The following is a 16,204-nucleotide window of genomic DNA, read 5'->3' as shown; positions in this document are numbered from 1 at the left end:
CTTTTTTTTTAATAGTTTGAATATATTTATTAATTTACAATTCTGTGTGCCAACTTTTTTTCGCAATTGTTTTCTTCTCCTGTACTTATCATGTATATTTTGTTTATATGTGAATGGGATCATGTTTACAAAGTGTATCACGCCTGTTATGATCCCACCACAATTACATAGATATTTCTACTTTGTTTGTACCATGTTATTGTTTTTAGATATTTCATGTCTTGCTTTATACATATTTTTAAAATGGGGAGTTGGAAATATATTCAATTCAATTCAATTACTGAATTACAAGGAAAAACAATATTGACCATAATTTCCCGTTGGGTGTGTTATGAGCAAAATAGTATGTTCGAGATTGAGTGCGAAAAGAACAGGGCTTGATATTTGATTTACTGAAGTTTACACGTCTCATCCGATGATCCGAGTATCCGTCAATATCTATAGGTACAATGAAATCAAATATTTGCTAACAATGACTGATCCAATTCCTCTCTCTCGACCACAAGAAAAGTTCCTAAAGCAAATATACACGCAGAGATGACTTTTCATTTGATTTGTATCAATCCGATGTTTGAAGATATGATTCAATTCTTGAAGTTACATGCAAGGGCGCTGGTAGGGGGTTCATGGGGGACACATGCCTGCCAACGGAGGGGCGAAAGAATGGGGGGGGGGGGGGGGAGAACGGGAGAGAAGATCGAACTCCCGGACTCCCGCCCTTCCTCTCACTCAATAACCCAATAATTTAATCAACCTATATTCAAACCTGCCGCTGCCACCGCCCCCCCCCCGATACCTGTACCCCCTCGAACGCTGGATCCCAGGTACGCCACTCATGATGACACATATCAGAAAATAATCATTAGCAGTGGTCAAAACAAAGTACTGTTGTCTTGCCCAATAATCAAACGATAATACCATTTTCTGCTATGAATATCGGAAACACATTATTGAAAATGTGTGTGTCTTCTGTTAACTCGATAGTTCTACAAATATTAATATCTTGAGTAGTCAATTTTTGTAAAAGTATATTATAAATGTAAATTACCGACTTTATGTTTGTTAATTTGTTGCAAATGAAAATCAATAATTTCTCTGTGGAGGGAAAAGTATGAAAACAAATTAAAAAGACACCGAGACGTTCACGGTGGTCGCCTCTGATGGTCGCCAGTGTTGATGTGCATGTCATGAGCAGTCATGATTCCATAAAGTTGAATTACAAAAAAAAAAAAAAAAATGAGGAGAGTTTGGCCAACCCGGTTCGAGTGGGTTATGATTATGGGGAATATACTGTTTTGTTGAGCAAGCACAAAACAAAAGAATATACGACATGTTGTGAACAACTGAAACAAAAACAAAACAAAAAGTTGGCCAGACTCTCCTAATCAATGGATCTGTCGTTGTTTGTGTCGGAGAGGGCGAGGCAGGGCAGAACTTGTGTATGGATTAATTACCTATGACGAAACAAAGGTGAGAGAGAGAGAGAGAGAGAGAGAGAGAGAGAGAGAGAGAGAGAGAGAGAGAGGGGGAGGGGAAAAGAGGGGGAGAGATGGGGGAGAGAGATGGTTGAGTGGGGGAGGCTCGTTGTGGTGGTGGTGGTGTGTGTGTAGGGGGGGGGGGGAGATAAAGAGACATACAGACAGACAGACAGACAGAGATGGGATGGATGACAGAGACAGAGGCAGCGGGGGGGGGGGGGGGGGGGGGCGAGATGGGGAATTAGGGGAACATTTGTAATGGTAGTGGTGGTGATGTGAGTGGGGGAAGGGAGGGGTACGTGGACTCATTCATCCTCTAACCAACTACATTACTTTCAGACCCTGCATTGTGCCAATTAAGTGCCACAGCTTTGTGTATTCCTACATGCGACATTGATAATAAGTGGTGCAGATAGGGTAGGATGGACATGGGCCAATGGCGGGGGGGGGGGGGGGGGTCATGGGATGTACACATTTTAAAAAACCAATAAACTTAGTAAATCTGAATGTATACAAGGTGCGTAGCTCTTCCCAGTCCAGAATATTGCCGATTTAATCTCCATCGTGATCTCCCCCTGCAAGCCGTAGATGGCGTGATCCCCGAATCGCTACGACCAACGAAAAAATAAATAGATGGGTATACCACTGATGCGTAAGGATTCGTGGATCGCGTCATATCTTGGGCTTGCAGCAGATCTGATGTAATTATAAGGGGGGGGGGGGGAGATCGTGATCGCGAAATAAAATAACACCGTCCAGATTCTTGACTGAGCTGGCTCTGGTTTGCCCGTCCTGGTTGAGCTGTCCAGGTACTGTTCAGAGATCATGTTGACCTTCCGCCTCGGAAATAACAAACACGAACAGATTTTTTTCTACTGAAGTACACGGCCGTGTAAATGTTATCTGTTTGCTTTAAATTCATAACGATATTGACATGGCACTCACGTGAATGTTATGTTCAGCATATATAATATAGTCTGCACGAAACAGTTGCGCCTTCACATGTTCCCGGCTTGCCAACGAGTGCAGTGCCAGACATATCCCAACATTGGTTGATATACTTACTTTATTGAATTTAGGATGGACCTCTCTGGTAAGTAGTGAATATACATGTACAGTTTTTGTATACATAATATTTGCAATATTTTTTCATTTTGATTACAAATTAGAGCTACAGGTATACATATCTAATCCCTGCATGCGTTTGATCTAAATCTTGAAAATACCAATGTTCGGACACCCGCTACCATACTTTGGGGGGTAATGAAGTGGCCTGTTCTAAGTTTTTATATTCTCTTTAGAATATGATAGCGAAGCCTCTCAGGAAATGAGGGGGGACCCTGGACAGCTGTCAACGTAGCTTTTTGGGTGCAACAAATTCAAGATTCAAGAGGCAATCATTATCATTTGCCTTGATGATCACAATGCTAAAAGGGACAATGACATATTGTGATACTCTAAAGCCCATCGAACACTGTTGCGATCGACAACGATCCGATTTTGAAGAATAATTTGTAATCATGAGCATTTTATATACACAATCAAACATGCAAAATATTAATGGCCGGGGATTTGAGGATTTAGTCATATATTTAATGAAATAAAAAATCAGTGGGATTTCGTGCTTCCTCGGAGGAGCAAAAGCTAATCGACATGTATTTAGTTGTTTTTTGTTTACGGACTTTAGATTTTGTTCGCTATTTGTTTCTCTTAATATTATTGTTTGTTAATTGTGTATTTTTTAAATGTCTGAACATGTATGTATACTTGTTGTTTTTATGAACCACATGTGGAAAAATAAAACTTGAACTTGAACTTGAACTTGAACTTGAACTTGAACTAAGTCGGTTCAGAATCGTAGTGACATCGCACCAGTCGTGCGATTGTCTACGATCTGAAGCCGATTTGGCATTTATTCTGTCTAGAAAAGTTAAATCCACGAAAAATTCCGTTCTCTTTAGTATTATTAGCATTATTTCGAGGGAAGATGTTTGTTTAGATTTCCGTATCTAGTATAATTGTAATGTCTTCGAAAGAAGGATCGCAGGACAGGAGGAGGGTACAGTGTGCGCCCGTGCGCTGGGCTTAACGCTATTTTTAAACGCAATAAGAAATTGAAATTAATGTTAAGTTGGTTTCTGCAAAGTTTTTACGGTTTTACGTTTTGTGTTCTAGTATATTTTTCATTTTGAGAATGCTCGCAAATGTAGAAAAATGAAAAGTTGAAATTGCGGCAAGCCCGTTTATGCCTATTTATCATTAAAATAATTATATGTTTGATGTTGAAAAAAGCGTTCAGTCCTTGCTCTGTCTCTTTTTTTTTTTTTTTTTTTTTTTTTTTTTGGGGGGGGGGGGGGGGGGTGGCGTCTTAATCTGACGTCTTAATGCTGGGTTTATATTACTTCTTTGGTAATATGACTTTTGACACTTTATACAGCCATTCTCAATATTTTTATAGAAGCAGTGGATGCCATCCACTTCATAAAATGTTTATAACTATACTATTCCTCTTTTCTTATATACCAAATAAGAACAACTTGAACTTGAGTGTAGATTGGACTTTCACAAAACAATGAATTTAACATAGGGTCATATCCTGAGGGCCTTTACGGTTACATGTCTAATGATTGGATGCCCCCCCCCTCCCCCTCAGCAGCTCTTGATATATAACAGAGTGTTTCAACAGAGGGAGAGGGGCAGACCCCAGCCCGCGCAGAGTGTCGAGAGGGGACATTATGAATTCTCTCTCCTGGATGGGACCAGAATCCACCCCGCGGCTGTCGGGAGGGCAAGATATGAATTTTGGGGTCCATTTACCAATCCCTGAATAAGCAGCTCGTATTTTCTGTTGTTCTTTTCCATTAATTACAGACGTAACATACGACTACAACGACCAGTTCAAAGTGACATCTGACGTCAAATCGGCCTTTGACCGCCATGGGCTGATTATATTAAGGTATACATTAAAATTGCTGACCTATATGTGCTTGTTTCGTATTACGAGCATTGTTCATACACCATCAGTGTTGTTTGTTTAAAGAATACATATCTGGTAATTGTTGAGATTAAATGGCAAATTATTTTGCTTGATATAGTCTCATAAAGAAGCAGGAAAGGTCATCATTTGTATTCTGTAGACAAACAATATTGCTGGTGTGAAAACAATAGTGTTTGTCTACTCTAGATGGAGTGCAAAGGAAAATGATACGTGAGATGTGATTAGGCAGTTGAAGTTCATGGGTCACATTACACGTAACGAAGGCCTAGAGAATCTTGCTTTGACAGGGAAAATTGTGGGAAGAAGGAGTAGGGGAAGAAGGAGGATACTTTGGATGGACAGTCTACATAAATTGTTGGAAGAGAGAGGAGTGAAAGAACTGGGAGTGGTACTAATACAGAAGGCTAGGAACCGAGGGTTGTGGAACAGCCAAAGTCAATCGATATGGCACTTAGAGAGAGAGAGAGAGAGATATAATATAACATTGACATATCCCCCCTCCCACTTGTTGAGAATAAATTACAAGTTCTAAGTTTTTTTTTCTTCATGATCTAAATAAAGAAGGAGGAAAACATTAAAGAAGTTAGATAACGAATCAACGTCTTATTTAAAAAATTACAATTCCTCCTTCGACGCAAATCGTTATGTATTTGATAGCGGGAAGTATTTGTATTTATTAACATATATTTCCTCCTCAACAGTACAATATGAAACACAATGTATATATACATGATATATGTAACAATTATTTCAACATAGGGTGTGTGTGTGTGTGTAGAGGGGGGGGGGGGTTGAGGGTAAAAGTCCCCAAGCAAAAATATTGGTGTGCGGAGGATTCCGCCTGCGCCCCCCCCCCACTCCTGTCTACAATTTCTGGATACCCCCACTAACATTTTGAACACTAAATTCTATCTCATCCTACTAGTAAAGGTATCATGGTCTAGGGGATACGTCACCGGACTGTGGATCACATGGTTTGTGGTTCAAGCCCCGCCACGGCACTAATGTCAGTAAAGACATGATTCATTCATTCGTGTCAATTTACATTTGCTCTCTCCACCCAGGTGCTAAATGGGTACCCGGTAGGATGCAAACGTTGATGTGGTTTGATTGGCACTTGCGTGCTTGTAAATGGTGCCTGGTCAGAATACTCCCAGGGAGTGAAACCTGTGCATTACCCCCCCCCCCCCCCCCCCGGGGTGATGATAATTATGATGTAAAGCGCTCTCATAGAAACATAATTAGCGTTTCACAAATATGAATAACTTTATTTTCATTATTATTATTAATATATTATTATTATTATTACTATTACAAGGAATGCCTTGAGTCCAGATGAAGTCCGTACGACGAACAACTTTCTGGAGAACGACCAGGAGCGACTGAGCGAAGCTTACGGCCGGACCGACGATGAGGGTCGAAGGGGCATGATGACCTTGTGGAATGACCCCAAGGATGACATCACAGGTCTCATCAGCAGGTCAGAGAAGATCGCTGGTACTATGGAAGCGGTGAGATTGAGGTTATTGACCCAAGGGCGTTGCAAAAACATTTTGAATCGGGGGGGGGGGGGGGGAGGTGACCAGGCGCGATAGCTCAGTCGGTAGAGCAGTGGTCTCGTAATCCGGTGACCCGGGTTAAACCAAGTCGATGCGCTAGTGCCCTTTGGTAAGGCATTTATCCTCATTACCAGGTCCCTCGGAGAGGACCTAAAGCCGTCGGCCGTCTGGTTGCTAACTTACAAGCACTTATGCTTTCTTAGCAGTCAGGTAAAATAACGACCGCCAATTATGCCGACAATTTTCCAACATTTCCATTTATTCATTAATTTATTTTTGCCTGTTGGAAATGATGGTAATTTATTTGTTGATGTTAAGTCAAATAAGGTATTTATAGTAGCAGCTGCTTCAAGAGTTGATATATTTTGTTTAAATGCCCATATAGATAGTCGAGCCTTGGAATAAGCTGACAGATTTTCAAGGGGTTGGGGTGCCCCAAGTTTAGAGGCTATATAGACTATCTTTGATATGATTTACTCTAATGTGATGCGAGATTTATAAAATCATATCACCATTATAATATTCATAAACAGTATATATTTTCATCAAATGAACTCAACATAATTGTGTCAATTGTATTGTGTTCCATTGGGTCAAAAAGTGCAAACACTACAAATCATCATTCAGTATGCTATTCATATTGTATGACTAAGTTTTGCACTTACTTATTTTACCTCCGTTTACTATCCAAACATGCCTTTCAATCTAAGTTTAAATAAACCTTTATAAATATAGCTTCATCCTTCCAATTTTTTTCATCGTTGGTAATATTTTCTACGTTTCTTTATCTACTTGTTTACTCTTTGTAATGTGCTTATGATTTTCATTTCGTTTTGTGCTTTGTTTGTATTCTATAAGTATGTGCTGTTCATTACTATGATTGTAGGGGAAAACGCTGTGCTTTTTCAAGCTATGGCATAACAATTTGACTGTTTATCATATCTATGTATTTTACGTAATTGATATCTTGAATTGAATTGAAATTACGATATTTATATCACATTATACGCTACCCCTACAGCTTCTTGGCGGGGAAGTGTATCACTACCATGGCAAACTCATGCTGAAGGAGGCGAGGACTGGTGGAAAACACGTCTGGCACCAAGACTACGGGTAAGAGCATTGACATAATTATCTGAGATGGGGGCTCGGGCGCGTTCGAAAAAAAGAAAAACGGGGGGGGGGGGGGGGTAGGAAATGAGAAAAAAGGAGTATTGTGGAAAAAGAATGTGAAAATAAATTGATAGGGCTCCCTCCCACATCCTGTTCAAACCAGTGCCTTGTTAAAGGAGCTACACAAAGAAAATTCACTAACAACTCATAATTAGAACAAATTACATATGGATGGAAAGATTTTCTCTTGAAAAACACGAACAATTTGCTGAGAAATCATATAGATATCATGGAAAGGCGTAAAATGCAATTTTTCAAGACCCTCCTTAGACCCCCGAACGCCCTGAACGTAAGTCAAATACACAAGCGTAGCGAGCTCTAAATAGTGACGTCACACACTGGACGAACAGCTCAGTATCGTGTAGCAGTATGCAGCTAGCCAGCCGCATACTGTTTTTGTGACACATGTGACGTCACAAATACTGACGCTCTACAAAGGACCGCTGAAGGCAGAAAATCTGGATCTCAAAACTAACATATTTGAGAGTTGATAACTGCGGGCCCCAAACATATTTTGAAGAGAAGAGTGGTTGTATTTGATCGGCAAGGCTTCCCTTTCGCAATGATATGAGTTTTGCATCAATTCAAAACACTTTTGATTCTTCGTGTGGCTACTTTAATAACGTTGCATCCACCAAATAAGACCGAAGCCCCGTCCCTCCCCATGATTCCGGTGCACCATCAAAGGTTGCGCTCTAGGGGTGTTTCACAAAGATTCTAAGTCAAACTTAACTCTAATTTGGACTTAAAAATTATGGTGAGCCTCTTGTAGCCTTTAAGATGAAATATATACAAGAGCGAAAAATTAAGTGTTTAAGATTTTTTAAATAAATTCCATATCAAGAACATGAATTCTCGTTGATAATAGACAATATGAATGATTTGGATCAACATTATATGCCTTTTAAAATAACGTTAACAAACGGCTTTCCATAATTATTAAGTCCAACTTAGAGATAAGTTCAACTTAGGATCTTTGTGTCACACCCCCAGGTAATGCTCCTGACTAAGAGCGTTTCTTGTCTTTTCACGTGACGAGAATATTGTGAAGGCCCTTTTGCTTTCCATGTATATGACTAGTATCTTGTTGATTGAAAGATGCATATGAGTGTGTGGATTTTTTTTTTGGGGGGGGGGGGGAGGGGGGGATGCCTTACTAATATGGCGTTGCATGCCATTGATTTACACGACTGTGTGTATATGACTTTCACTTTAAATACAAATGTGTAATTTGCACAATATTTTGTCAAAGATGATGCGAAAACAAAAGATCCATGGTTTAAAAAATATACTAAGTATAACATAATTTATGTGTATTATTTTTCATCCTACCAGCTATTGGTACCGGAACGGCTGTCTGAACCCCGACATGGGATCTGTATTTATAGCTATCGATAAATGCGAGAAAGCCAATGGATGTTTGGAGGTAAGAAAAGAGATTTACAAGTTTGAGGAGGTTCTTGCATGGCCCCCCACTGACCTTTTTAAATTAAAGATAGTGGTGAGGATAGAAAAGAGTATGAAAATAAATACATTTTGAGGGTAATAGCAACGCCCCAATTTTGTGGGAAAAAAAAAATCGTGAGGGAAATGTAGGCCTACTACCACCCCAGTGGATCTAGCTTTTTTGCCAAGGGGGGGGGGGGGGGGGGGGGTGGTTGACCAAGTGGCGGATCCAGGATTTTCCAAAAATCGCGCTGTTATTGTTTACTTTTTCTTTTTCTTTTCACTTGGCCGCCGAACCCCCTAGGTCCGCCCCTGCGCCCTATGTTTCGTTAAAAAGCAATATATCGAACGAACATGGACTCAAACAAAACAAACACAAATACAACATTTCTTAATTACCAATTTGCCCCTTATTTGCCAAGAATGAAAGTACAAAATGGGCGAAGGCTTGAATAAGAGAATTTTGAGGAATCTGCTTTATGTTTACCTTGGTCACTTATGATTACATGCAGCATGACTATTAGCCAGAATCTTTCATTTTCACTTTTTTCTGATTTTAAAAAAAAAACATAATTCCATTGATACCAGGTGATCCCCGGCTCGCATCACATCGGCCGAGTCGACCACAGCTTCGTCGGCGAGCAGACCGGCGCCGACATGGAGCGCGTCGAGTGGGCCAGGAAGAAGCTCGGCCACGTGTTCGTCGAGATCGAGCCTGGCGACGCCATCTTCTTCCACTCCAACGTCCTCCACGCCAGCGGGCGGAACGACAGCGACAACCGTCGATGGGTCCTCATCGTCGCCTACAACCGTGCCGACAACGATCCCGTGTACGAGCACTGCCACCATGCTCACTACACACCGCTCAACAAGGTGATGAAAAAAGACGATGCGATGTCCAAGATCGTTGAAGTGTGTGTGACCGCCCCCCCCCCCCCATTCAATAATTATTTGTTGTCGGTATATATTGAATTTGTCATCAGTCTCGTGGGCAAATAGTAAAATTTCAACCATCTTTTCTATCATCATTTTTGGTGGGGCGGGGGGCTTGCTTTCATGGTTATTGGTAATTTGTTTTAAAATCTTATGTCCGTGTCTTACTCTTGTCTGTAAATCTGAAAATTGAAAACCTGGACTTTCTAATGTTATAGAATGGCTAACGATTCTTCAACCTCTTTTTCATATAAATTATACATGTGTGTGTATATATATATATAATAATAATAATAATAATAATAATGTCAATTTATATAGCGCACATATCCATTCTAAAAGACTGCTCAAGGCGCTCTGTACAACATCAAAAATAATTATACAATATTAAAACTACGACATAATTATACACTATACAAACTACGACATAATTTTACAATATTAAAACTACGACATAAACAAATGGTGCTTAAGTTTCTTCTATAATGTTTCGACTGATGATGATTGTCTTATTTCTAGTGGTAAAGTGTTCCATAGTTTGGGTGCAACGTTAGCAAAAGCCCTGTCCCCCCATTTGTTATTGGTTTTGGGTGTACATATAACTGGAGCTGTGAACCTGAACGTAAATTCCGTTGTGGGGGTACGGTTTCAAAATCTGATACAAGTAATGGGGTGAAGAATGAAGAAGTGTTTTGTAAGTAATGAGTAACAGCTTATACATAATTTCTTTTTGAGACTGATAGCCAATGAAGAGATTTTAATATATCTGAAATACTGTCTGATCTATTGCGGAGAGGACGAGCCGAGCTGCCATGTTCTGAAATCGTTGCAGACGGGCTATTTGATTTTGAGGAAGGCCAATATACAGTGAATTACACATATCCAAACGACATGTAATAAAAGAATGAACAATCTGCTCGTGGCTTTCTGATTCAGATATTTTCTGATCCTCCAAATATTGTGAATATGGAATGATGCTGAACTAACAACATTTGAAATCTGAGATTTCATGGTCATTCCAGCATCAAACAAAACTCAAGATTACGAACCTGATTAACACATTTTATTTCTGAGTTGCCAATCATGATCTTTTGTGCAGAAAATTTACTCAACTGCCTGGCAGATCCAATCAACATGTACTCAGTTTTGTCTTCATTTAACCTCAGAAAAGTTATCATTCATCCACTGACTAACCGACCTAAGGCATGACTCAAGAGTTTTTATACCAATATCAACATTACATTGGGATGGTTTTAACCGTAAGTACAATTGAGTGTCATCTGCGTAAAAATGGTACTGTACATTGTGCTCCATTATCACATTACGCAGAGGACTCGTATACACTGTAAATAAGACTGGCCCCAAAACAGATCCTTGGGGAACAGAATAATCTTGGTACACAGGGTTAGAGATTGAGCTACCAATACGGACATACTGAGGGCGATATAATAAATATGATTTAAACCATTTCAAAGCTTGTCCATCAATTCCCAGATGACTCTTGAGACGTGAAAGGAGGAGTTTATGATTTACTGTGTCGAAAGCCGCGCTGAGATCTAGGAGCACTAGAGCTGATACTTCACCATTATCGAATGCACACATAATATCGTTGTGAACACGCAAAAGTGCTGTCTCTACGCCATGGTTTGGCTTGTATGCAGACTGGAATGCATCGCTGAGATCATGTTCACTGGCATGTTTATGAATCCTTGCACAGACAACCCGTTCAAGTGTTTTACCAAGAAATTTCAGATTAGATATTGGTCTGTAATTTCGGAGAACTTCCTCATCCAGTCCTGCTTTTTCAGCAGAGGTCGAATGTAGGCGATTTGAGGCTATCTGGAAATATGGCTTCAGCAAAAGATTTGTTCACCAGAGAAGTAATAAAAGGAGGAAAACACATTGACACATCGTTTGATCAGAGACATCGGGACTGGATCTAGTTCACAGGACTTGCTGGGAGCCTTCATAATGACCGCTTCAATTTCTTTCTTTGTTACTGGGCAGAATGTATCCAAAGTCGGAATCTTTGTAGCTGCTGTTGAGGATAGCTGTATATCCTCCATCTTGGATTCGGCACCATGCAGTGTAAACACAGAGCGAATATCAGCAATTTTGTTTGAGAAGTATTCAGAGAAAGTGTTGACTAAGGTCTCATCAGATTCAGCTGTAGGCATTACACGTTTACTTGTAGTGTTGAGAAGCCCTTTCACTATACTGAATAACTTCTTCTGATCACCATGACTTTCATCAATTTTTGTTGAATAATGTTCGGTAATTGCATGGTTGATCAATTTATGAACAGTATCTTTTTGCAGATTAAAACTGTCCCTATTAGACGTGGTCTTGGCTTTGCGCCAATGGCGTTCACATCTTCTACAGGCCTGTCTAGCTAAACGGATATCCTCGGTAAACCAAGGGCTTGACGGCCTCGATCGAACAGTCCTGGTGCTGATCGGTGCGTGCCTGTCTAGAACACCAGTGAGCTGTTCCTCATAATATCTCACAGCACAGTCTACTGAATTAAGTTCAGTGTCGATCCCTGAAAGTGACATACACACATCATCTGAAAATTGATTAATGTCCACTTGTTTCAAATTTCGAGTTTTCAGCGTAGTTGAGAGAAGAGGTATCTTGGTAAGGTTAATCGTAGCCATGATTCCATAATGATCAGAAAGTCCTGGATGAAAATTAACCTCCGAAATCAGGTCTGAAGAGCTTCGAGTAAGCAGGAGATCGAGGCAGTGGCCGCGTATATGGGTAGGCCCATTAACATATTGGACAAGGCTATGTGACTGCAGTAAGGACTTAAAGCGATTTGCATTACAATCAGCAGGATTGTCTACATGGATGTTGAAATCACCACATATCAAAATGTCAGACGGATGAAATAAATAGTCCTCAATCATGTTTTCAAATTCTTTTAAGAACTGATCAAAAGCGACAATGTTCCCATGTTTATCACGACCAGAGCGATAAACGTTTATGACCCGGGCTGATTTTGAATTACATGTTACTTCTAGGTGAATAGACTCAAAAGTGTCAAATTTCAAATGATCACTCTTTTGACGCACAGGTATGTTTGATCTGTGAAGAAATCCAACCCCGCCTCCAACTTTGTTCTGTCTAGGTACATGAAGAAATGAGTAGCCCATGGGAGTGAGTTCAGCAATCACTGCGCTGTCATATGGACGCAACCACGTTTCTGAAACGGCAACGATATCTAAATTATGCTGCAGTACGAGTTCAGTAAAGTCAATCGATTTGTTCCGTATCGACTGAGTATTTATTGAACAGAAATTCAACTTCGATTCATCATTGCATGGCAGAGATCTCAGATTGGCATGGCAAGTACCAACTGTTCTACAATAACCCAAATTAGGTCTATCAAATGTAATTCGGTTTGGGATCTGACGCTGCTTCCTGGCTCCAGCACGCACACCTCTGTGAGTTTTCTTGTATTGAGGAATTTCATATGCATCTATCCCCAACTCCCTTATGCAGCCGAGCACGTGCTCTGTAATTGGAAAATTACGATTTATGTCTGTGGAAGAGCGAACTTCAAGAAGTTCATGTCTGTTATAATGAACATTGCCTGGGGATGTGCCTGAGACTTGAGGGTGATGGCTACCCCTTGGGCCAGGGTTAGATGCCACATCTCCACAGCTAAGAAGTTCAACATTGAATGTTGCAGTAGAATTGCTATAGTAGCATGTATATGCTTTGCAGAACCCTTTGTGATGTAATCTTGTTCCATTTGTGACATGAGAAAGACAATCCTGTATGAAAGGACCATGAACACTCACAAACAGTTGACTTTGCATTCCCAGGAGGATTGAAAGAACAGTCGCTATACAGACCATCATTCTCTCTCTTTTAAATGATGCCATTGTTGCACTCTCAACAAAGCTTTCCTATTGTTGGACATTCAGCATTGATGAACACTTTGAATAGAAGAGCTCCACATGAAGAGGGCACACAGCAATGTTATGGCTGAAATATGTACTGCTGGTCACCCAAAGTTGAAAAAATGTCTGCAAAGTTCTCTCAATGCGTGCCTACTCCAAAGTGAATCCAAATATACCAAACTGATCCTTGGCATATCAATTCAAAGTAGTATGAATTATAACACTAATATTGCCACCAGTACCACACAAAAAGTGAAACTTTAGGAGAGCAAAAAAAATATATATATATATATATATATATATATATATATATATATATATAGAGAGAGAGAGAGAGAGAGAGAGAGAGAGAGAGAGAGAGAGAGAGATTCAAAATATTACGAGAACAAGTATTCACTGCATCTCTCACATCCGTCATTTTACCTCGTACACTGTTTCCATTCCTCTTTTGCTTTCCATCTCCATTATAAATATTTTCAATTCAATTCAATTCAATTCAATTCAATTCAATTTATTTTGCCAAGCAATAAAAACATACAAACAAAAGCAGTATACAAAGTTTCACACATTTACAATTACTAACATAGATAAACACAGAAAGACACAGAATCAATTTACAAACATGGATTATAAAGGGAAATTGCTAAGACTGGTAGCAGCCAGAAAGGGCGTGGTTCTTATACGGCTGACCAAATAATCAAATATAAAAAGTCTTATGATTTAATTTAAGCTATAATAACAAGTAAAGCAAATAACAATTAAACGTAAAATACAATGAATTTAACAATCTTTAGCTAATATCAATATAGGTCCATCAAATATATTTTGTATTTGTGTTTAAAAGTTTTAACAAATTTCAATACACGTATTTCACGAGGTATAGTACTGCAAGGTCCATTATTATATTACTGTACGTTTATATGAAGTTGTATGTACAAGTGGCGGTGAAAATTATCAGCATTTCTAGTACTATAGTGGTGTGTATTACAATTAAGTATACAAGGTTTTAAAAGTGATTTGGGAAGGATTTGTAAATAGCACTGGTACATAAATATTGCACATTAATAATTATACATATTAATAAAATTCAATATTTTTATTTTTTTTTAAAGTGGATGGGCAAATAAAAAGACTAATAGTACGAATTGCACGTTTTTGCAATAAAATTACTTTCTTTATATGGGTTCCATGTGCATTCCCCCATGCAATTATTTCACAATAAAAAATGGTAATATTAAATCGTTGTATATCATCTTCAATATACATTTAGGAAATAATTTTAATTTATACATAACACCAATATTTTTCGATAATACATTACAAACAGCATTTACATGATCCATTTCAACTTATTATCAATGGTTATGCCAAGAGATTTAAGTGAAGAGACATGTTTAATTTCTGTATTACACAAACGAATAATAATAGAATCAGTGTCACATTTAGTATTTAATACAGTAAAAATCATATAATGCGTCTTACTTATAATAATTGACAATTTATTTATAGAAAACCGTGTTTATTAACTTAATTTCTCGATTAAATATATCTTGAAGTGATTGAATATTTTGATGGGATAAAAAAATGCTTTCATCCTATTCTGTTAATAACAGAATTAAAAGAATTAATTGTTATTTTGTTCTTTTATATTTTTACTTTATATTGTTATGTTTTCATATGTTATGTACCGTTTGTAATCACTATTACATTTTGATACTGATGTTTCTTGTGTGAGCTATCTATTCAGTCAATCTCATCTCTTGTGATCTGCAATGTTTACGTTTTCGTATGCGCTTTTTTGATCTACTTTATGAAAGGGCGCTCTAAAATGTTTTGCATTGTTGTCATTTTCTCTTATCCAGATACCAAGCACTGAAATACTGTCATCTGTCAACGGCGTGAAGGGATAATCATATGGCGCTCGTTCTTGTTCTTGAACTAAAATAATGACCGGAAGGTTAGCTTAGAGAGGTTCTAGGACAATTACCCCCTGGGCAATCACCCCCGGAAAATTACCTCCGTAAAACTACCTCGACGGACAATTACCCCCGGAGAATTACCCCCCCCCCGAGGCAGGGCCCGGCAGTGCCTCGTCGTGTTAATCTAAAAGTCCCTAATGACTCATTTTTTTCACTACATAATGTCCGTCTAATGACTCTGTAAGGTATACATCATAGACCCTATAAATACTTTACTACACAAACTGCACTTTTATGCTGTAAAAATATATCTTTGACTTTTCATCATTTCATGTAGCACAAACTATTAGTATACACTGAATGGAGTTTGAACAGAGTCTCTAGGCAATAAAAATGAGATTCTATCAAATGCAAAAGAACAAACCGCCACTAATTCTAATCTCTAATATGATTATTTTTAAATTGCCCTGAATGTGAAGATCTAAAGTGCTCCGTCATTAATAAACATCATAAATTAACGTCTCTGTAACAATCTTTTCAGTGCTGTTCATGTGAAAATTAGTGCATGGAACGACAAAAACAAACACAAAATCGGACATTCCTAAAGCTCCGATAGACCTTTACAAAAAATGACCCGTGGGGGGGGGGGGTGTGGTATTCCCTTGCCCCATCTAGGTGTTCAGATGCAATCAGTGGAGCAACCAGGTAGTATGAAAAATTGAAAGAAAAAAAACATCCAATATTTATTTCCCCACTTCTTTCTCGCATATGAACCTATATTGATTCCAGC

The 16,204-nt window shown here is 38.9% G+C and overlaps 1 protein-coding gene across 1 annotated transcript; it reads left to right on the top strand.

Annotated features, from left to right (window-relative positions):
- The first annotated feature begins 2,256 nt into the window (after positions 1–2,256).
- On the top strand, positions 2,257–15,516 carry LOC100893699 (L-proline trans-4-hydroxylase). The gene is made up of 7 exons (XM_030994549.1): positions 2,257–2,571; positions 4,350–4,434; positions 5,795–5,987; positions 7,057–7,148; positions 8,544–8,634; positions 9,243–9,527; positions 15,358–15,516. Exons 1-7 carry the CDS (start codon positions 2,559–2,561, stop codon positions 15,403–15,405), a joined length of 807 nt encoding a protein of 268 aa, XP_030850409.1. The 5' UTR covers positions 2,257–2,558; the 3' UTR covers positions 15,406–15,516.
- The last annotated feature ends 688 nt before the right edge of the window (positions 15,517–16,204 follow it).

This window comes from Strongylocentrotus purpuratus, unplaced genomic scaffold, assembly GCF_000002235.5.
Source record: "Strongylocentrotus purpuratus isolate Spur 01 unplaced genomic scaffold, Spur_5.0 spur5_scaffold_21, whole genome shotgun sequence".
Classification (NCBI taxonomy): domain Eukaryota; kingdom Metazoa; phylum Echinodermata; class Echinoidea; order Camarodonta; family Strongylocentrotidae; genus Strongylocentrotus; species Strongylocentrotus purpuratus.
The sequence above is the reverse complement of the archived record's forward strand: the minus strand, read 5'-3'. Positions and strand labels throughout refer to the sequence as shown.